The 21,598-nt window shown below is 43.9% G+C and overlaps 2 protein-coding genes across 10 annotated transcripts in view; one reads left to right on the top strand and one right to left on the bottom strand.

Annotated features, from left to right (window-relative positions):
• Window positions 1-7,177, bottom strand: part of RBKS (ribokinase) — a 107,905-nt gene extending 100,728 nt beyond the window's left edge. For 4 of the 8 annotated variants that reach the window (XR_008891744.1, XM_056568591.1, XM_056568589.1 and 1 more), the window contains exons 1-2: window positions 7,054-7,177; window positions 5,498-5,572 (exon numbers count right to left, since the gene is read on the bottom strand). Coding sequence is in view for 6 of the 8 variants with exons in the window: in XM_056568591.1 (XP_056424566.1) it covers window positions 5,498-5,556 (59 nt within the window). In the remaining 2 variants the exon portion in view is untranslated. Of the gene's footprint in view, window positions 1-5,497; window positions 5,573-6,834; window positions 6,854-7,053 lie in introns of those variants that run through there. The other 4 variants (XM_056568592.1, XM_056568587.1, XM_056568588.1 and 1 more) reach the window with 4 other exon arrangements.
• Window positions 7,176-21,598, top strand: part of BABAM2 (BRISC and BRCA1 A complex member 2) — a 271,976-nt gene continuing 257,553 nt past the window's right edge. Inside the window, exons 1-3 of one of the 2 annotated variants that reach the window (XM_056568576.1) lie at window positions 7,176-7,313; window positions 9,985-10,128; window positions 16,233-16,309. In XM_056568576.1, the coding sequence (XP_056424551.1) occupies window positions 10,001-10,128; window positions 16,233-16,309 (205 nt within the window). In that variant the 5' untranslated portion in view covers window positions 7,176-7,313; window positions 9,985-10,000. The other variant, XM_056568575.1, reaches the window with a different exon arrangement.

Below are 21,598 nucleotides of genomic sequence, written 5' to 3'. Positions count from 1 at the left end.
CAGAAGTTCCAGCCCGAGCTTTAAGGGGCTTCACCTGCTCTTTGACTGTATATATTGTATAGACCAGAGTTTCCCAACCAGGGTGCCTCCAGCTGTTGCAAAACTACAACTTCCAGCATGCCTGGACAGCCGTTGGCTGTCCGGGCATGCTGGGAGTTGTAGTTTTGCAACAGCTGGAGGCACCCTGGTTGGGAAACACTGCCCGAAGCATTGCAGTTGGTCTCTCAAACACTGTCCAGACCATGACACCTGCTGCTTAGCATGCTGGGAGTTAAAATGGGTACTCGCAAAATGTCTGATTGCGGGGGTCCTGCCGCTGGGTACCCCAGCGATCTCCCTGCTGCACCCGGCATTTGTTTGGAGCAGGGGTACTCAACTATTTTTAGTGAGGGTCCGCTTATCCAGGTCTGTCATCTGGTGAAGGTCCCAGCTGAACGCTAAGACCTGGTTCACACCTAGCGGCCCCAGTGCCCTGAAGGAAAGAGCAAACGAGCGACTGAAGTGTGGAGGATGTATGACCTGAATACTGCCACACGCTGTACCCCTGAATATAATACTGCCACACACTGTACCCACTGAATATAATACTGCCACACACTGTATCCCCTGAATATAATACTGCCACACGCTGTACCCCTGAATATAATACTGCCACACACTGTACCCACTGAATATAATACTGCCACACACTGTATCCCCTGAATATAATACTGCCACACGCTGTACCCCTGAATATAATACTGCAACACACTGTACCTCCTGAATATAATACTGCCACACACTGTACCCCCTGAATATAATACTGCCACACACTGTACCCCCTGAATATAATACTGCCACACACTGTACCCCTGAATATAATCCTGCCACACATTGTACCCACTGAATATAATCCTGCCACACACTGTACCCCCTGAATATAATACTGCCACACACTGTACCCGCTGAATGTAATACTGCCACACACTGTACCCCCTGAATATAATCCTGCCACACATTGTACCCACTGAATATAATCCTGCCACACACTGTATCCTGAATATAATACTGCCACACACTGTATTCCCTGAATATAATACTGCAACACACTGTACCTCCTGAATATAATACTGCCACACACTGTACCCTCTGAATATAAAACTGCCACACACTATTCCCCTACAATATTACTGCCACACGCTATGCTCCCAAATACATTTTCGACAAACACTGTGCCCTGTACTGACTAATTGTACCTCTGTGCCCCAAATAATTGATGCCACTGTTCCCCAGAATTAATGATGCCACTGTGCCCCAAGAATTAATGATGTCCCGGTGCCCCCGAATGAACTTTGCCGCTGTGACTCTCCAGCTGTTGCAAACTACAACTACCATCATGTACAGACAGGAGGTCATGATGGGAGCTGTAGTTCTACAACAACTGGGGAGTCACACGTGGGGGAACACAAATATGTACCTGAGAGCTTTTCTCCCCGTCCCAGGTCCCGCGCTGCTCCAGCCTCTTCTAGTCAGGCCTGGCCAGAGCAGATGATGCAGGCAACGGTAATCGCATCGCCTGCTTCACAGGAGGAGCGCCATGCGCAGCTATTCATTTGTGTCGGTGTCTTAAAGACACTGCTACAGATGAAAAAGGGGAGATCCGGATGACTGGCGGCCGCCAGTTGAATACCCCTGGTTTAGAGCCCCCTCCCATAGACTTGCATTAAGGGAGCGTGGCCGTGATGTCATGAGCAGGGAGTGGCAGTGACATCACAAGCCTCCGCCCTGCATCGCCAGTCATCTGGCACGGAGTGAAGTTCACTCCATGCACCGGATGTCTGGGGTGCCGCAGCCGAGATCACGGGGGTCCACAGGGATGTCTAGGGGCGGAGTACCCATTTCAAGTATTTTGGAACCTTTTTTCCTTCTATATTTGCTGCAGTTGTTAGGCGCAGGTAATTTTAGCGTTAATGTTTTGCGACATGGCGCTCTAGTTAAGAACACTGTCAGTTTTGCTTTTTCCATTGGTTTTATTTATTAAGTGCGTCTTTTAAACTTGGGCGCATTTTGTTGGCGCGAAGCCAAGCCAAGGCAGACCGTACTTGAAAAATAGCAACATTATTTTTTTGGCAAGTTTTTTTATTCTAAAGAGACAGGGATCATGATCATGTGACATGACTTTTAGACTCTGGTTGCTAGAGTCTAGTCAGGGGATTATGATTTCTTTAGGGACCTGAAGTGATCAGACTCCACCCCCTCTCTTTCTGCAAAGCTAGAGGATTCATGGAAAATATAGGCAGCATTAGGAAATCATTTCTGTTCTGAAATAGAAATCAGTATGGCTAAAAAAATAAATAAAACTATGCCTGCTACATCAGCTAAAACAAGTAAGCACAAGGCAGGCACATGAACCTCTACATTATTTTCCAATGCTGTACTGTATGAGCAAAAAAATAATAAGAATGATAATTTGCGGAGTGCTTCTTTAAGAACTGAGTATTCTTTATTAGAACTACAACCCCTAAAAATAAAACCCAAACAGAGTCTCGTTGAAGGGAGGCTCCGCCAAATCCACTCACTTTCGGGAGGGGTACCACGTGTGCCCTGTCCCCGTCTGATGGATGTTGTTATACAGATCTTTTCGTGCTGCTGTATGTGATGTGCGGCTGCCATGCCCTATTTATTTATCTGCTGGGCAGAGAATTAATATCCAATCTGATGACCTCATAGTCTGTCGCTATGGTTACCGCGGTCACAAACAGCATTACGCAGTGACCTCATGCCTGTCAGACTCTTATGTAAACTTATAAAAAAAATAAATGCTGCCTTAAAGGGGTACACCGATCACAGAATGCTAGGGTTCACACAGACAGGATACACGGCAGAATATCTTGTGGATTTTCTGCAGAGGAAAATCTGTAGCGTATCTGTCCTGTGTGAACATACCTTAACCCCTTAACGACGCAGGACGTATATTTACGTCCTGCGCCGGCTCCCGCGATATGAAGCATCATATCGCGTCGGTCCCGGCGCTCATCAACGGCCGGGACCCGCGGCTAATACCACACATCGCCGATCGCGGCGATGTGCGGTATTAACCCTTTAGAAGCGGCGGTCAAAGCTGACCGCCGCTTCTAAAGTGAAAGTGACCCGGCTGCTCAGTCGGGCTGTTCGGGACCGCCGCGGTGAAATTGCGGCGTCCCAAACAGCTGACAGGACACCGGGAGGGCCCTTACCTGCCTCCTCGGTGTCCGATCGGCAAATGACTGCTCCGTGCCTGAGATCCAGGCAGGAGCAGTCAAGCGCCAATAACACTGATAACAGGCGTGTGTGCCTGTGTTATAGGTCCCTATGGGACCTATAACACTGCAAAAAAATTAAAATAAAGTGTTAATAAAGGTCATTTAACCCCTTCTCTAATAAAAGTTTGAATCACCCCCCTTTTCCCATAAAAAAAATAAAACAGTGTAAAAAAATAAATAAACATATGTGGTATCGCCGCGTGCGTAAATGTCCGAACTATAAAAATATATCATTAATTAAACCATACGGTCAATGGCGTACGCGCAAAAAAATTCCAAAGTCCAAAAAAGTGCATTTTTGGTCACTTTTTATACCATTAAAAAATTAATAAAAAGTACCGCCCTCTACGTGGAAAAATAAAAAAGTTATAGGGGTCAGAAGATGACATTTTTAAACGTATAAATTTTCCTGCATGTAGTTATGATTTTTTCCAGAAGTGCGACAAAATCATATCTATATAAGTAGGGGATCATTTTAACTGTATGGACCTACAGAATAATGATAAGGTGTAATTTTTACCGAAAAATGTACTGTGTAGAAACAGAAGACCCCAAAAGTTACAAAATGGCGTTTTTTCTTCGATTTTGTCGCACAATGAATTTTTCTGTTTCGCCGTGCATTTTTGGGTAAAATGACTAATGTCACTGCAAAGTAGAGTTGGTGACGCAAAAAATAAGCCATAATATGGATTTTTAGGTGGAAAATTGAAAGGGTTATGATTTTTAAAAGGTAAGGAGGAAAAAACTAAAGTGCAAAAACGGAAAAACCCTGAGTCCTTAAGGGGTTAAAAGGGTTCTCTGGTGGAATTTTTTATTTTTATTTTTTAAATGAAGTGGTGCCAGAAAGTTAAACAGATTTGTAAATTACTTCTATTTAAAAATCTTATTCCTTCCAGTACTTATTAGCAGCTGTATGCTACAGAGGAAATTATTTTCTTTTTGAATTTCTTTTTTGTCTTGTCCACAATGCTCTCTGCTGACACCTCTGTCCGTGTCAGGGAACTGTCCAGAGCAGCATAGGTTTGCTATGGGGATTTTCTACTGCTCTGGACAGTTCCTGACATTAGGTGTCAGCAGAGAGCACTGTGGACAAGACAAAAAAGAAATCCAAAAAGAAAAGAATGGACATGTGCAGGAGGTAAACTGGAGCATGCACTGCATGGATTATACATGGAGCGTGCATTGTATGGACTATAAATGGAGCGTGCATTGCATGGACTATAAATGGAGCGTGCATTGCATGGACTATAAATGGAGCGTGCATTGCATGGACTAAACATGGAGCGTGCATTGCATGGACTATACATGGAGCGTGCATTGCATGGACTATACATGGTGCATGCATTGCATGGACTATACAAGGAGCGTGCATTGCATGGATTATCCATGGAGCGTGCATTGCATGGATTATCCATGGAGCGTGCATTGCGTGGATTATATATAGAGCGTGCATTGCGTGGATTATATATAGAGCGTGCATTGCGTGGATTATATATAGAGCGTGCATTGCGTGGATTATATATAGAGCGTGCATTGCGTGGATTATATATAGAGCGTGCATTGCATGGATAATATATAGAGCGTGCATTGCATGGATTATATATATAGAGCGTGCATTGCATGGATTATATATAGAGCGTGCATTGCATGGATTATATATAGAGCGTGCATTGCGTGGATTATATATAGAGCGTGCATCGCGTGGATTATATATAGAGCGTGCATCGCATGGATTATATATAGAGCGTGCATCGCATGGATTATATATAGAGCGTGCATCGCATGGATTATATATAGAGCGTGCATCGCATGGATTATATATAGAGCGTGCATTGCATGGATTATATATAGAGCGTGCATTGCATGGATTATATATAGAGCGTGCATTGCATGGATTATATATAGAGCGTGCATTGCATGGATTATATATAGAGCGTGCATTGCATGGATTATATATAGAGCGTGCATTGCATGGATTATATATAGAGCGTGCATTGCATGGATTATATATAGAGCGTGCATTGCATGGATTATATATAGAGCGTGCATTGCATGGATTATATATAGAGCGTGCATTGCATGAATTATACATGGAGCGTGCATTACAAGGATTATACATGGAGCGTGCATTACAAGGATTATACATGGAGCGTGCATTACAAGGATTATACTTGGAGCGTGCATTGTATGGACTATACACAGAGCAGGACACTCACCTGACAAGGTCGGTCATGCAGGAGCCGACCACCACCACCTGAGGACTGTCCGGATCCATCTTGCTGACGAGAGAACTGGGGGAAGAAAAAGACTAAAATGAGGAATCAGTGAACATCCGGCGGCCGGAGCAAAGGTCATTGATAGAACCTTCACTGAGAGCAGCGACTGATGCCAGCAGAGGAGATCATGTGACATACTCTACAACAGAGGTCTCCAGACACTGCAAAACTACAACTCCCAGCATGCCCGGACAGCCAAAGGCTGTCCGGGCATGCTGGGAGTTATAGTTTTGCAATAGCTGGAGGGCCACAATTTGGAGACCAATGGGCTAGGGTTGCACGGCCACTTTTGGTCACATGTCACACTGCGACAATACTTGTAATGTTACCAAGCGGCGTTGTCTTGTGCAGCAATGTGACCGTCACAAACAAATACTCCGGTGGAAAACTTTTTTTTTTTTTTTTTTTTTTTTTTTTTTATTCAACTGGTGCCAGAAAGTTAAACAGATTTGTAAATTACTTCTATTAAAAAATCTTAATCCTTCCAGTACTTATTAGCAGCTGTATGCTACAGGGGAAATTCTTTTCTTTTTGAATTTCTTTTTTGTCTTTTCCACAGTGCTCTCTGCTGACACCTCTGTCCAGGTCAGGAACTGTCCAGAGCAGCATAGGTTTGCAATGGGGATTTTCTTTTGCTCTGGACAGTTCCTGATAAAGGGCATCAGGTGTCAGCAGAGAGCACTGTGGTCAAGACAAAAAATAAATTCAAAAAGAAAAGAATTTCCTCTGTAGCATACAGCTGCTAAAAAGTACTGGTAGACTAAAGATTTTTTTAATAGAAGTGATTTACAAATCTGTTTAACTTTCTGGCACCAGTTGATTTAAAACAAATTGTTTTCCACCGGAGTACCCCTTTAACAACAGACGTAAATGCACATCCGTAGCTGCTGTATATTAACGTGGATTTCTGCATTGTTTTTCTCCCTAGGATCCCGTACAGTAAACGGCATGAATGTTATATATATATATATATATATATATATATATATAAAAATACTAAAAAATATAAAATAAAAACAACCATAGTCCAAAACTGCAGATTTTCGGCCGATACAGTATATCAGAAAAATAAAACATAATGAAAAGCGACCAATAAGCCAAAAACAAAATAAAATTGAGCCTCCATGTGACCCCGTACTTAGAGGGCGGTTTACTGTTAATACTGTATTTATTTTGTTAAATTAAGTTGAACGTAAAAAAAAAAAAAAAAAAAATTTACAAATAAGCTCAAAAGTTACACAAAGTTTCTTTCTGACTATTGGTGACGCTTTATTTACTGTAAAACTACAACTCTCAACAAGCTGTGTCTTGGGGAGTCGTAGTTACACAAGATAATCCCCAGGCCGTTACGAAACTACAACTCCCAGCATGCCCGGACAGCCTTTGGCTGTCCGGGCATGCTGGGAATTGTAGTTTCGCAGCAGCCGGAGAGAAATAGGATGAGGATCACAGATCTGACAATAAACTGATCTCTCCCTGTCATTCTTATGACTTACTGTGCCGCGCAGCCCGATCACAGATGGCTGCCGGGAACACCACGTGACAGATCCCCAACCAATCAAACAGCCGCGTTCCGGCTACCACGTGTTTTTCGAACGCGGAAATACAAGCAACAGTGCGAAGAGCCGTCACCATAGAAACGCTCTGTCACGGACTAGGGCTGACCATAGATATGCCTGACGGTATAAGATACAGAGGGACTCAGTGTATTAAATGCAGGAGAAACAGAAATAACGATTTATTACTATATTGATAGGTAATAATGTATTTTTTTAATGTCATGAAAAGTCAATTTTCCACAAGCAAAGCGACAGGCAATATAATAGACCGGAACAGAGTGGGGGCTTGACATGAAGACCCATAGTTTCCTGCTGATAGGACTCGGCTTCTATAGGGGGTGAGTGACTGTATATGTTATGTGGGATGGAGGCAGCTGTGGGTATAGTGTAATATAATGTATGTACACAGTGACCCCACCAGCAGAATAGTGAGTACAGCTCTGGAGTATAATACAGGATATAACTCAGGATCAGTACAGGATAAGTAATGTAATGTATGTACACAGTGACCTCACCAGCAGAATAGTGAGTACAGCTCTGGGGTATAATACAGGATATAACTCAGGATCAGTACAGGATAAGTAATGTAATGTATGTACACAGTGACCTCACCAGCAGAATAGTGAGTACAGCTCTGGAGTATAATACAGGATATAACTCAGGATCAGTACAGGATAAGTAATGTAATGTATGTACACAGTGACCTCACCAGCAGAATAGTGAGTGCAGCTCTGGAGTATAATACAGGATATAACTCAGGGTCAGTACAGGATAAGTAATGTAATGTATGTACACAGTGATCTCACCAGCAGAATAGTGAGTACAGCTCTGGGGTATAATACAGGATATAACTCAGGATCAGTACAGGATAAGTAATGTATGTACACAGAGACCTCACCAGCAGGATCAGGATCTGTACAGAAAAAGTAATGTATGTAATTAAAGGGTTACTCCGGTGGAAAACATATATATATATTTTTTTCAGATCAGCTGATTCCACAAAGTAAAAAAGATTTGTAAATTACTTCTATATAAAAATCTTAATCCTTCCAGTTCTTATCAGCTGCTGTATGCTCCAGGGAAAGTTGTGTAGTTCTTTCCAGTCTGATTACAGTGCTCTCTGCTGACTTCTCTGTCTATTTTAGGAACTTGTCCAGAGCAGGAGAGGTTTTCTATGGGGATTTGCTCCTGCTCTGGACAGTTCCTGACATGGACAGAGGTGTCAGCAGAGAGTACTGTAATCAGACTGGAAAGAACTACACAACTTTCTCTGGCGCATACAGCAGCTGATAAGTACTGGAAGGATTAAGATTTTTATATAGAAGTAGTTTACAAATCTTTTTTACTTTGTGGAACCAGTTGATCTGAAAAAAAATAAAATAAAAATGTTTTCCACTAGAGTACCCCTTTGAGTAGTAGACAGTTCACTATACTCAGAGTAGCTTATAGTCTAATGCTTTCCATCTTCTTCTGCAATACTATAAAACATCTTAAAGGGGTATTCCAGGCAAAACCTTTTTTTTTATATATATATATCAACTGGCTCCGGAAAGTTAAACAGATTTGTAAATTACTTCTATTAAAAAATCTTAATCCTTCCAATAGTTATTAGCTTCTGAAGTTTTCTGTCTAACTGCTCAATGATGATGTCACGTCCCGGGAGCTGTGCATGATGGGAGAATATCCCCATAGGAACTGCACAGCTCCAGGGACGTGAGTCATCAGAGAGCAGTTAGACAGAAAGCAGCAACTCAACTTCAGAAGCTAATAACTATTGGGAGGATTAAGATTTTTTAATAGATGTAATTTACAAATCAGTTTAACTTTCCGGAGCCAGTTGATATATAAAAAAAAAGTTTTGGCCTGGAATACCCCTTTAAGACCAGGAATTGTAGATTTGCGGGCATTGGAGAACCAGAGGGTTAAGATCACTGTTATAATACCTGTACAGTGACCCCCCCGACCTACGATGGCCCCGACATACCATATATACACAGTGACCCCCCCCGACCTACGATGGCCCCGACATACCATATATATACAGTGACCCCCCGACCTACGATGGCCCCGACATACCATATATATACAGTGACCCCCCGACCTACGATGGCCCCGACATACGATCATTTCAGCATACGATCACTCTCAGAGGCCATCGCATGGTGAAGGCAGCATCAACATACGATGCTTTTGTATGTCGGGGCCATCGCATTAACGGCTATCCGGCAGCGCAGACGGCTTCAGCTGCCCCCGGATAGGCGTTTACGGTGCCCCGTGTGGTCCGCTGACGATCACTTACCTGTCCTCGGGGCTCTGACGCACCCTCTTCGGGATCCCCTGCATCGTCGGCGCTCTCCATCGTCGTCATCACGTCGCTGCGCACGCCGTCCCGTCATCCAATAGGAGCGGCGTGCGTAACGACGTGATGGCGGCGACGGAGAGCGAGGATGCCGGGGAAGCAGAGGCCTTGCCGAAGCGTCGGGGACACCTCGGGGACAGTGATGGAAGGCGACATCCAGGGCAGCGGTGACGGTCCGGAGCGGCGGGGACAGGTGAGTACAACTTCCTCTAACAGTGGTCTACAACCTGCGGAGCTCCAGATGTTGCAAAACTACAACTCCCAGCATGCCCGGACAGCCAACGGCTGTCCGGGCATGCTGGGTGTTGTAGTTTTGCAACATCTGGAGCTCCGCAGGTTGTAGACCACTGTCCTATACTTTACATTGTACGGATCCCTCAACATGCGATGGTTTCAACAAACGATGGTCCATTTGGAACGGATTACCATCGTATGTTGAGGGAACGCTGTATAATAGAGAAGACAAGTATGTTACATGATACTTAGAATTTTCTTTCTCTCTCTTTCAGGATGTGACATTGCAGAATGTCTCCTGAGGTCACCCTAAACCGTATAGCCCCTGCGCTCTCCCCATTCATATCCAGTGTGGTCAGAAATGGAAAAGTCGGCCTGGACTCCACGAGCTGTCTGCGGATCACTGACCTGAAGTCTGGGTATGTCATTGACACCTGCATTAGCCGTTTTCTGGCTAGGATTCCACTGAGGTTCTGTTCTTGTGCGTTTTATTTTTTATTTTTTTTTAGGGTACAAAAAAGCCAGAAAAACCTTTAAAAAAATAAAAAACTGCCACTGATTTCCCCTGCATCTTGGCGTTTTTTTTCTGTCTTTTTTTTTTACCTTTGTGTGGTAATAGCATTTTGGCTACTTTGGCAGTTTCCCTGTGGGCGTTTTTTTTGGAGGGGGGGGGGGGGGGGGGGATTTTGGTTTAAAAGAATTAAAAAAAAAATTATAAAAATTAGGCAGTAGGGATGGAAAAAATTGTAGGGAATGATATTTATAAATCTTATAACAACATTTTTATTAAATTTTTTAAATTACTTTTCTATCAGAGACCAATTTATGTAAGCAGGCAGGGACATAAAAATGTAGCCAACAATATTAAAAATATATAAATGGGCCATGTCATTTTAAAAATAATATATTTTTTTAATTAATTTTGGGAAACTGTTTATTAAAATTTTATTTTGTCTTTTATACAGTGTGTGTTATTTTTAATACTTTATTCTCTTTATTTTAGACATTATTTAGTTACTACTACTACTCCCAGCACTTAACAGACTGCTCCATGTTAGGAGCTGTAGTACCAGCACTAATTGACAGATCGCTGTGGGTGTCACTCCTGAGACCCGTTGCGATCATCCTTTACAAGGTACGTTCACACGGGCGGATTACCTGCAGAATTTCCGTAGCGTATTTGCTGCCGGAAAATCCGCAGCTGATTTTGCTACCATTGACTTTAATGGGTCAGCAGAAAATACGCAATAGAGGCAGATTTGCAGATTCTCCTTCAGACCCACTGAACTCAATGGTAGCAAAATCAGCTGCGGATTTTCCGCAGGAAATGCACTACGGAAATTCCGCAGGTAACCTTCCCGTGTGAACGTACCCCAATAGGGAGAAGTGGGCGGCACAGCCGCACTTCTCCGTTCCCTCCGTTCACACCGCAGTACAATGCCGGGAAGGGGACCAGAGAAGTGCGGCCGGCTTCTCCGTATTATAAAGGACGATCACAACAGGTGTCAGGAGTGACGCTCGCTGCGATCTATTAGTGTAGGTACTACGGCTCCCAGCATGGAACAGTCTTTTCTGTGCTGGGAGTAGTAGTAGTTCCTAAATAATGTCTAAAATAAAGAGAGTAATAAAAAGTTTAATTAAAAGTTATTATTTTTACAATTACATGGCCCCTTTGCACATTTTTATGTCCCTGCCCGCTCATATAAATTGGTCCCTGATTGAAAATTATTACAAATTTTATTCCCTACAATTTTTTCCATCCCTACTGTATTTATTTTTTCTTTTATAGTATCCTTCCAAATTTAATTTAAAAAAAGCTACCGTATATACTCTAGTATAAGCCGACCCGAATATAGGCCCCTAATTTCACCCCAAAAACCCAGGAAAAGTTATTGACTTGACTATAAGCCTAGGGTGGGAAATACATCATCCCCCCCTGTCATCATCCAGACCCCCGTCATTAACACCCCCGTCATCATCCCCCCTGTCATCATCCAGACCCCCCTCATTAACACCCCCGTCATCATCCAGACCCCCGTCATTAACACCCCCATCATCATCACCCGGTCATCATCCAGACCCCCGTCATCATCCCCCCTGTCATCATCCAGACCCCCCTCATTAACACCCCTGTCATCATCCCCCCCCCCCCTGTCATCATCCAGACCCCCGTCATTAACACCCCCCCCCCCCCTTTTCATCATCACCGCCTGTCAATCCCTTCATCAGTGGTCTTCAACCTGCGGACCTCCAGATGTTGCAAAACTACAACTCCCAGCATGCCCGGATAGCCATCGGCTGTCCGGGCATGCTGGGAGTTGTAGTTTTGAAACATCTGGAGGTCCTCAGGTTGAAGACCACTGTGGCCTTCGTCATCATCCAGACCCCCCCCCCCCCCCCTTTAGTTTTCTACTCACCTCCCCTCAGCGGGAAGGAAGGGTGAGCTGGTCCGGGCCATCTATGCTGCAGGGACCGTCCGGTGGGGAGGGATAGTCGTTCCGGGCTGTCCATCTTTAACGGGAGGCCTTCTTCTCCGCTCTAGTCCGGGGCCGGCCCGGAGCGGAGAAGAGGGCCTCCCGGTGAAAATGAACAGCCCGGAACGACTATCCCTCCCCACCGGACGGTCCCTGCAGCATAGATGGCCCAGACCAGCTCACCCTTCCTTCCCGCCGAGGGGAGGTGAGTAGAAAACTAAAGGGGGGGTCTGGATGATGACGAAGGCCGCAGTGGTCTTCAACCTGCGGACCTCCAGATGTTTCAAAACTACAACTCCCAGCATGCTGGGAGTTGTAATTTTGTAACATCTGGAGGTCCGCAGGTTGAAGACCACTGAGAAGGGATTGACAAGCGAAGAGTTCACTCCAGTATAAGCCGAGGGGGCGTTTTCAGCACGAAAAATCATGCTGAAAAACTCGGCTTATACTCGAGTATATACGGTAACTCTATCCTTTTTTGGATTCCTTAAGTAAAAAAAAAAAAAAAAAAAACTGCCCGAAAAATCGCCAATGTTAAAACCCACATGGCTTTTTTTGGGGCTTTCTTTCACTCCCTTAGATTACTATGAAGAAAAATGCCAAGATTTTCCCCCAAAAAAGCCAAAGTCTCAACAAGAGGCTGTTTTTGAAAAACTGCCTGGGAGCTGAAAATAGCTGGAAAACGCCAAACTGAAAAAATCCGTGGATATGGCATTTTGCAGTTCCCTATCGGTTTGCAGCTAACTTCTGGCCGTGGCGTTATTTCAAGGAAAAAACAATGTGTGGCAGAATGGGCATTTTTGACTGAAAACCCTTAGTGGAATTCCAGCCTTAGAGAATATTGTAGAGGTTCTTGTGTAGGCTTTGTGCTTACCTGTTTTAGCTGATGTCCCAGGTATTAGGTTTTCAGTCATACTAATTTCATTTCCATCACTGAAATATTATCTTAATGTTGCATACATTTCCCATGAATCCTCTGGCTTTGCAGAAAAAGGCGTGGAGTCTGATCACTGCACCTGGTCATCTAATTAGGCTTCTGGTGCTGAAGGTCACCCAGATGAACTGATTAGACTCATAAGTGTGTTGGGGTCAGTTCACACTATGCGCACTATCGATGTGTTTTCTTATTCAATGTGAGTTTTGTTTTAGAGAAATATTGCCATGTGGTGAAAGTGATTTCACCTATAATCACAACTGAGGTGTTTTATTAACCCCTTAAGGACTCAGGGTTTTTCAGTTTTTGCACTTTCGTTTTTTCCTCCTTATCTTTTAAAAATCATAACCCTTTCAATTTTCCACCTAAAAATCCATATTATGGCTTATTTTTTGCGTCGCCAATTCTACTTTGCAGTGACATTAGTCATTTTACCCAAAAATTCACGGCGAAACGGGAAAAAAAATAATTGTGCGACAAAATCGAAGAAAAAACGCCATTTTGTAACTTTTGGAGGCTTCCGTTTCTACGCAGTGCATATTTCGGTAAAAATTACACCTTATCATTATTTTGTAGGTCCGTACGGTTAAAATGATACCCTACTTATATAGGTTTGATTTTGTCGCACTTCTGGAAAAAATCATAACTACATGCAGGAAAATTTATACGTTTAAAAATGTCATCTTCTGACCCATATAACTTTTTAATTTTTCCACGTACAGGGCGGTATGAGGACTCATTTTTTGCGCCAGGATCTGAAGTTTTTATCGTTAAGATTTTTGTTTTGATCGGTCTTTTTGATCACTTTTTATTCATTTTTTAATGGTATAAAAAGTGACCAAAAATGCGCTTTTTTTGACTTTGGAATTTTTTTGCGCGTACGCCATTGACCGTGCGGTTTAATTAATGATATATTTTTATAGTTCGGACATTTACGCACGCAGCGATACCACATATGTTTATTTTTATTTACACTGTTTTATTTTATTTATGGGAAAAGGGGGGTGATTCAAACTTTTATTAGGGAAGGGGTTAAATTACCTTTATTAACACTTTTTTTACTTTTTTTTTTTGCAGTGTTATAGGTCCCATAGGGACCTATAACACTGCACACACTGATCATTGTTATCCCATAGGGACCTATAACACTGCACACACTGATCATTGTTATCCCTTAGGGACCTATAACACTGCACACACTGATCATTGTTATCCCATAGGGACCTATAACACTGCACACACTGATCATTGTTATCCCATAGGGACCTATAACACTGCACACACTGATCATTATTATCCCATAGGGACCTATAACACTGCACACACTGATCTCTTATACTGATCATTGTTATCCCATAGGGACCTATAACACTGCACACACTGATCTCTCATCCTGATCACAGGCGTGTATTAAAATGCCTGTGATCAGTGTTATCGGTGCTTGACTGCTCCTGCCTGGATCTCAGGCACGGAGCAGTCATTCGCCGATCGGACACCGAGGAGGCAGGTAGGGGCCCTCCCGGTGTCCGGTCAGCTGTTCGGGACGCCGCGATTTCACCGCGGCGGTCCCGAACAGCCCGACTGAGCAGCCGTGTCACTTTCACTTTCACTTTAGAAGCGGCGGTCAGCTTTGACCGCAGCTTCTAAAGGGTTAATACCGCACATCGCCGCGATCGGCGATGTGTGGTATTAGCCGCGGGTCCCGGCCGTTGATGAGCGCCGGGACCGACGCAATATGATGCGGGATCGCGGTGCGATCCCGCTTCATATTGCGGGAGCCGGCGCAGGATGTAAATATACGTCCTGCGTCGTTAAGGGGTTAAAGGGGTACTCCGGTGAAATATTTTTTTTTTTTTTTTAAATCAACTGGTGCCAGAAAGTTAAACAGATTTGTAAATTACTTCTATTAAAAAAATCTTAATCCTTCCTGTACTTATTAGCTGCTGAATGCTACAGAGGAAATTCTTTTTGAAACACAGAGCTGTCTGCTGACATCATGACCACAGTGCTCTCTGCTGACATCTCTGTGCATTTTAGGACCTGTCCAGAGTAAAAGGAAATCCCCATAGCAAACATATGCTGCTCTGGACAGTTCCTAAAATGGACAGAGATGTCAGCAGAGAGCACTGTGGTCATGATGTCAGCAGAGAGCTCTGTGTTTCGAAAAGGAAATAATTTCTGCTGTAGTATTAAGCAGCTAATAAGTACTGGAAGGATTAAATTTTTTTAATAGAAGTCATTTACAAATCTGTTTAACTTTCTGGCACCAGTTGATTTAAAAAAAAAAAGTTTTTCACCTTAGTACCCCTTTAAGATTTAAAGTTGTGTTCAAATGTTGCATTATTACTGAATTTTTGCCATGAGTTTGGGAAAATCACAAAAAAATATTGACCTTGAAGGGGTACTCCGGTGACAATATATATTTTTTTATATCAGCAGATTTGTAAATTACTTCTATAAAAAAATATTAACCCTTCCAGTACTTATCAGCTGCTGTATGCTCCACAAGAACTTCTTTTCTTTTTGAATTTCTTTTCTGTCTGACCACAGTGCTCTCTGCTGACACCTCTGTCCATGTCAGGAACTGTCCAGAGTAGAAGCAAATCCCCATAGCAAACCTCTCCTGCTCTGGACAGTTCCTGATATGGACAGAGGTGTCAGCAGAGAGCACTGTGGTCAGACAGAAAAAAAATTCAAAAAGAAAAGAACTTCCACTGTAGTATACAGCAGCTGATAAGTACTAGAAGGGTTAAGATTTTTTTATAGAATTAATTTACAAATCTGTTTAACTTTCTGGCACCAGTTGATTTAAAAAATAAATAAAACATTTCCACCGGAGTACCCCTTTAAACTGTGATGAAGGTTGTCGACACTGCAGTCTTTGGTGTTGCGGTAATTTGTGTAGCCCTAATAATAGGTGCACAGCTCGTTGCAGTGTATCAGAGCAGGTGTTGTATACAATCTGGACAGCCTTGTAGCTGATAGTAGAAATGTTAGAACCTTTTCTGGGAACCATAAACCCATTTCCCCTTCTTATACTTGAGCTCTTTGGTTTCCACTGATCTCGTTGCAGGTTGTTTTCCTATCTCTCAATTGTCTTTCATTCTCTTTTCAGCTGCACCTCCCTGACCCCCGGACCCAGCTGTGACCGCTTCAAACTCCACATCCCGTACGCCGGGGAGACCCTGAAATGTGAGCGTCTGCTTTATGTGTTTTATATATGTCAGGACTTGGATAATCTGCTATGAAACTAGGAGCCAGGATACTGCACGTAACATGATTTTACATGAGGTCATATGATCAGTCATTAATGTCACCTCATCTCCTCCCCCTGTGTCAATCAGTAGTGTCCCCTCATCTCCCCCTTTGTCAATCAGTAGTGTCCCCTCATCTTCCCCTGTGTCAGTCACTAGTGTCCCCTCATCTCCCCCTGTGTCACAGTTATAAGTGTCCCCTCTTCTCCCCGTGTCAGTCATTAGTGTCCCCTCATCTCCCCCTGTGTCACAGTTATTAGTGTCCCCTCTTCTCCCCGTGTCAGTCATTAGTGTCCCCTCATCTCCCCCTGTGTCACAGTCATTAGTGTCCCCTCTTCTCCCCCTGTGTCAGTCATTAGTGTCCCCTCATCTCCCCCTTTGTCAGTCACTAGTGTCCCCTCATCTCCCCCTGTGTCACAGTTATTAGTGTCCCCTCTTCTCCCCGTGTCAGTCATTAGTGTCCCCTCATCTCCCCCTGTGTCAGTCATTAGTGTTCCCTCATCTCCCCCTGTGTCACAGTCATCAGTGTCCCCTCATCTCCCCCTGTGTCAGTCACTAGTGTCCCCTCATCTCCCCCTGTGTCACAGTTATCAGTGTCCCCTCTTCTCCCCGTGTCAGTCATTAGTGTCCCCTCATCTCCCCCTGTGTCAGTCATTAGTGTCCCCTCATCTCCCCCTGTGTCAGTCATTAGTGTCCCCTCATCTCCCCCTGTGTCAGTCATTAGTGTCCCCTCATCTCCCCCTGTGTCAGTCATTATTGTCCCCTCTTCTCCCCCTGTGTCAGTCATAAGTGTCCCCTCATCTCACAGTCATTAGTGTCCCCTCATCTCCCCCTGTGTCAGTCATTATTGTCCCCTCATCTCAGTCATCAGTGTCCCCTCATCTCCCCGTGTCAGTCATTATTGTCCCCTCATCTCCCCCTGTGTCACAGTCATTAGTGTCCCCCCTTCTTTCCCCGTGTCACAGTCATTAGTGTCCCCTCATCTCCCCCTGTGTCACAGTCATTAGTGTCCCCCCTTCTTTCCCTGTGTCACAGTCATAAGTGTCCATTCATCTCCCTATGTCAGTCATAAGTGTTCCCTCTTCTCCCCCTGTGTCACAGTCAGTAGTGTCCCCTCATCTCCCCCTGTGTCACAGTCAGTAGTGTCCCCTCATCTCCCCCTGTGTCACAGTCAGTAGTGTCCCCTCATCTCCCCCGTGTCACAGTCATTAGTGTCCCCTCATCTCCCCGTGTCACAGTCATTAGTGTCCCCTCATCTCCCCCTGTGTCACAGTCAGTAGTGTCCCCTCATCTCCCCCGTGTCACAGTCATTAGTGTCCCCTCATCTCCCCCTGTGTCACAGTCAGTAGTGTCCCCTCATCTCCCCGTGTCACAGTCATTAGTGTCCCCTCATCTCCCCGTGTCAGTCATTAGTGCCCCCTAATTTCTCTGGGTCACAGTTATTAGTGCCCCCTCTTCTCTCCCTGTGTCAGTCATTAGTGTCCTATTAACTCTCTCTGTGTCACAGCATTTATCAGCTGCTGTATGCTCCAGAGGAAGTTGTGTAGCTCTTTCCAGTCTTACCACAGTGCTCTCTGCTGACACCTATGTCCGTGTCAGAAACTGTCCAGAGCAGGAGAGGTTTGCTATGGGGATTTGTTACTACTCTGGATAGTTCCTGACATGGCCAGAGGTGTCAGCAGAGAGCACTGTGGTCAGACTGGAAAGAAATACAACTTCCTGTGGAGCATAAAGCAGCTGATAAGTACTGAAAGGATTAAGATTTTTAAATAAAAGTAATTTACAAATTTGTATAATTTTCTTGCACCAGTTGATTTAAAAAAATGTTGTTTCCCTCCAGAGTACCCCTTTAATGTGTAGAACCTACTTAGACTATGTTCGCTCAGATTTACTAATGGTATATAGTATATCTGTCAGCATCATCGGCCGGGCGGCTGCTGGATCTGCTGCTGACAGATATACTTGTCACATATAGCGCATTTGTGCAGCACTATATGTGATATCTGTCAGCAGCGCATCCAGCAGCCGCCCGGCCGATGATGCTGACAGATATACTATTCATTCATAGAGCGGCGGCTGCATATGTATATAGAAGCGCTGTGGGGGGCAGATAACGCTATATGTCTGCCCCCCCCAGCACATCTATATACATATGCAGCCGCCACTCTATGAATGAATAGTATATCTATCAGGATCATCTGCCCGGCGGCTGCTGGATGCGTTCTGAGCGCTGCAATGGAAAATTAAGACAAATGCGCCGGCGGGCTCACATTATGCGCTGGCGGGGGGTATAGATGTATACATATGCACTTGTGGGGGTCATATTTTTATTAATGCGCTAGGGGGCTAGATATATAGCGCTATAATCCCCTCCCCACAACACTTTTAATATACATATGTCTCCTCACATTGTCCATTTTAAAAACCCCGCTGGGATCCCTTAATGGCTCCTCAGTACCAGCCATTCAGGGCTCCCAGCGGGGAATATAAAAATGAAAGTAAAAAAATACATTGTGTACATCGCAGGGTCGCGGACCATGCCGCCCGCTCCCCTGCTTAATAACTTCTAACCGGATCGGGTCTCAGAAGTGATCAATCGCGATCAATCCCTCAGCCCCTGTACTACAACCCCCATCATGGAACAGAGTCTGTTCCATGATGGGGGTAGTAGTACAAACACTAATGTAACCTCCCAAGCCACCAGCAGACTTCTGCAGCTGGGGAACTACTACTCACATCATGGAAACAAGTCTGTTCCATGATGGGAGTAGTAGTAGTCCTGGCTGTAGGAGTCTGTAGGCAGAGGTGTTAAAACGTCCGTACATGACGGATATTATAACGGGTCTTAACGGATGAATATGCCCGTTATTTGGACAGACATTATTCAGCCATTAGCCTCCGTTAATTCACCCATCATTAAATGTCTGTTAATACATTATAACGGCTGTTTATTAACGGGTGAACTTCATAGTGTGAAAGCAGCCTTAGTACATTTTTATACCTTTTTTTTTTTCCCCATATGCATAAATGTTGTGAAATGTTGGCGGAAAAGAATGTAAAAATAAAGCATAGAAAACCACATCAATTTTTTTGAAAATTCACTGGAAATGGTGAACAGGGTGAGGAAACAGGGAGATGACAGGACACAACATTAACCTCTTCATGACCCTGCAAATTTTGATTTGTGGCTCATATTTCTTTTCCCTTCTTCCATTCTAAGACCCATAACTTTTTAATTTTCCCCCTGACAAAGCTGTATCAGGGCTTATTTTTTTGCAGGACAAGTTGCACTTTTCATTGGCGCACTTTATTTTATAATATCTTGTACTACGAAGCCAGAAAAAAAATTGATGTTGGGCAAAAAATATAGAAAAAATATGGAATTAAGCAAATTTGTGGAGCAGTCATTTTTTTTGGGGAGTTTCAATTACGCTAAAACTGACATACAAACTTTATTTTATGGGTCAGTACGATTTGAATGATAACAAATTTGGATAATTTTTGTTTTGTTTTGTCGTTTAAAAATATGGAATCTTGAGAAGGACAAAAAAACCTGTTTATTGCCGGGTTATGACCCCTATAACTTTTTATTAATTTTCCTCCTACAGAGCTGTGTTAGGGTTAATTTTTTTGTGTCACGTGGTATCATATTTGTGTAGGTCTGGCTCTTTTTAATCCGTTTTTATCCCATCCCAAAAATCAGCAATTTTGGGTTTTGAATTTTTTTTTGCGTTTACGCCGTTGACCATGCAAGATCACTAATGGATAATCAATATACATATATTAATTTAATGGTTCCAGGGTTGTGGAAATAAAAAAATAAATAAAAATAACTACTTGTCCAAGGGAATAAAACAGAACACAATCTATTGGTCCCTCATGAAAATCCACTTGTCCTGGTAGACAAAATAATTTCAACCAAAATAGTACGAAAATAGGGTCTTTATTAGTTTCTTCACTTTCCTTTTTTCCTCCTCGCCCTATAACAGCCATAACTCAGATTTTTTCATCTTCAGACTCATATGAGGCTTGTTTTTTGTGCGACCAATTATACTTTGTAGTGACCCCTTTCATTTTTCCATAATTTATGCTTGGAAACAAAATAAAATTATTATTTTACATATTATTTTAATACTTTCGTCCGCCTGATTACACCAATACCAAATATTATTATTTTAACTTAACTTCAAACTTATACATAATAAAAATAAAGCGGGAAGTCGGTCCGACCCTGCTTGCCCGATACAGGGCTAATTCTATGAAAAATTCACCTGCCGGGCGCCCGGAACTACATGTCCCGGGCGTTGGTCGATAGGATTTCCACATCCCTGCTCCTAGTTAGTAAATAATGTCCCAGATAGATATGTGCCCCCAGATGGTAGGAAGGGTGGGCTCCCCCAGTAGGCAGACAAAGCCCCAGATAGACATGTCCCCCATTAGGTAGAGCTCCTCTATATGAAGACAGGCCCCCAGATAGATATGACCCCCCATCAGGTTGGGCTCCCCAGTAGGTAGACAGGCGGCCAGATAGATAGTATTCCCATCAGGTCGGGCTCCCCAGTAGGTAGACAGGCGGTCAGATAGATATGATCCCCATCAGGTCGGGCTCCCCAGTAGGTAGACAGGCGGTCAGATAGATAGTATTCCCATCAGGTCGGGCTCCCCAGTAGGTAGACAGGCGGTCAGATAGATAGTATTCCCATCAGGTCGGGCTCCCCAGTAGGTAGACAGGCGGTCAGATAGATATGATCCCCATCAGGTCGGGCTCCCCAGTAGGTAGACAGGCGGTCAGATAGATAGTATTCCCATCAGGTCGGGCTTCCCAGTAGGTAGACAGGCGGTCAGATCGATATGACCCCCATCAGGTTGGGCTCCCCAGTAGGTAGACAGGTGGCCAGATAGATAGGATCCCCATCAGGTTGGGCTCCCAGTAGGTAGACAGGCGGTCAGATAGATAGTATTCCCATCTCATGTAGGGCTCCCAGTAGGTAGACAGGCGGTCAGATAGATAGTATTTCCATCAGGTAGGGCTCCCCAGTAGGTAGACAGGCGGTCAGATAGATAGTATTTCCATCAGGTAGGGCTCCCAGTAGGTATATTGGCCTCAGATGGATATGATCCGCATCTCTGATGGGCGTCATATCTATCTGGGGGCCTGTCTACTTACTGGGGAGCCCTACCTGATGATCAGGTAGGGGTTCCCAATAGGTGGACAGGCCCCCAGATA

The sequence above is a fragment of the Hyla sarda genome, chromosome 3 (genome assembly GCF_029499605.1).
Source record: "Hyla sarda isolate aHylSar1 chromosome 3, aHylSar1.hap1, whole genome shotgun sequence".
Taxonomy (NCBI): Eukaryota; Metazoa; Chordata; class Amphibia; order Anura; family Hylidae; genus Hyla; species Hyla sarda.
Note: the sequence above shows the minus strand (reverse complement) of the source record. Positions and strands in the feature narration are given on the sequence as shown.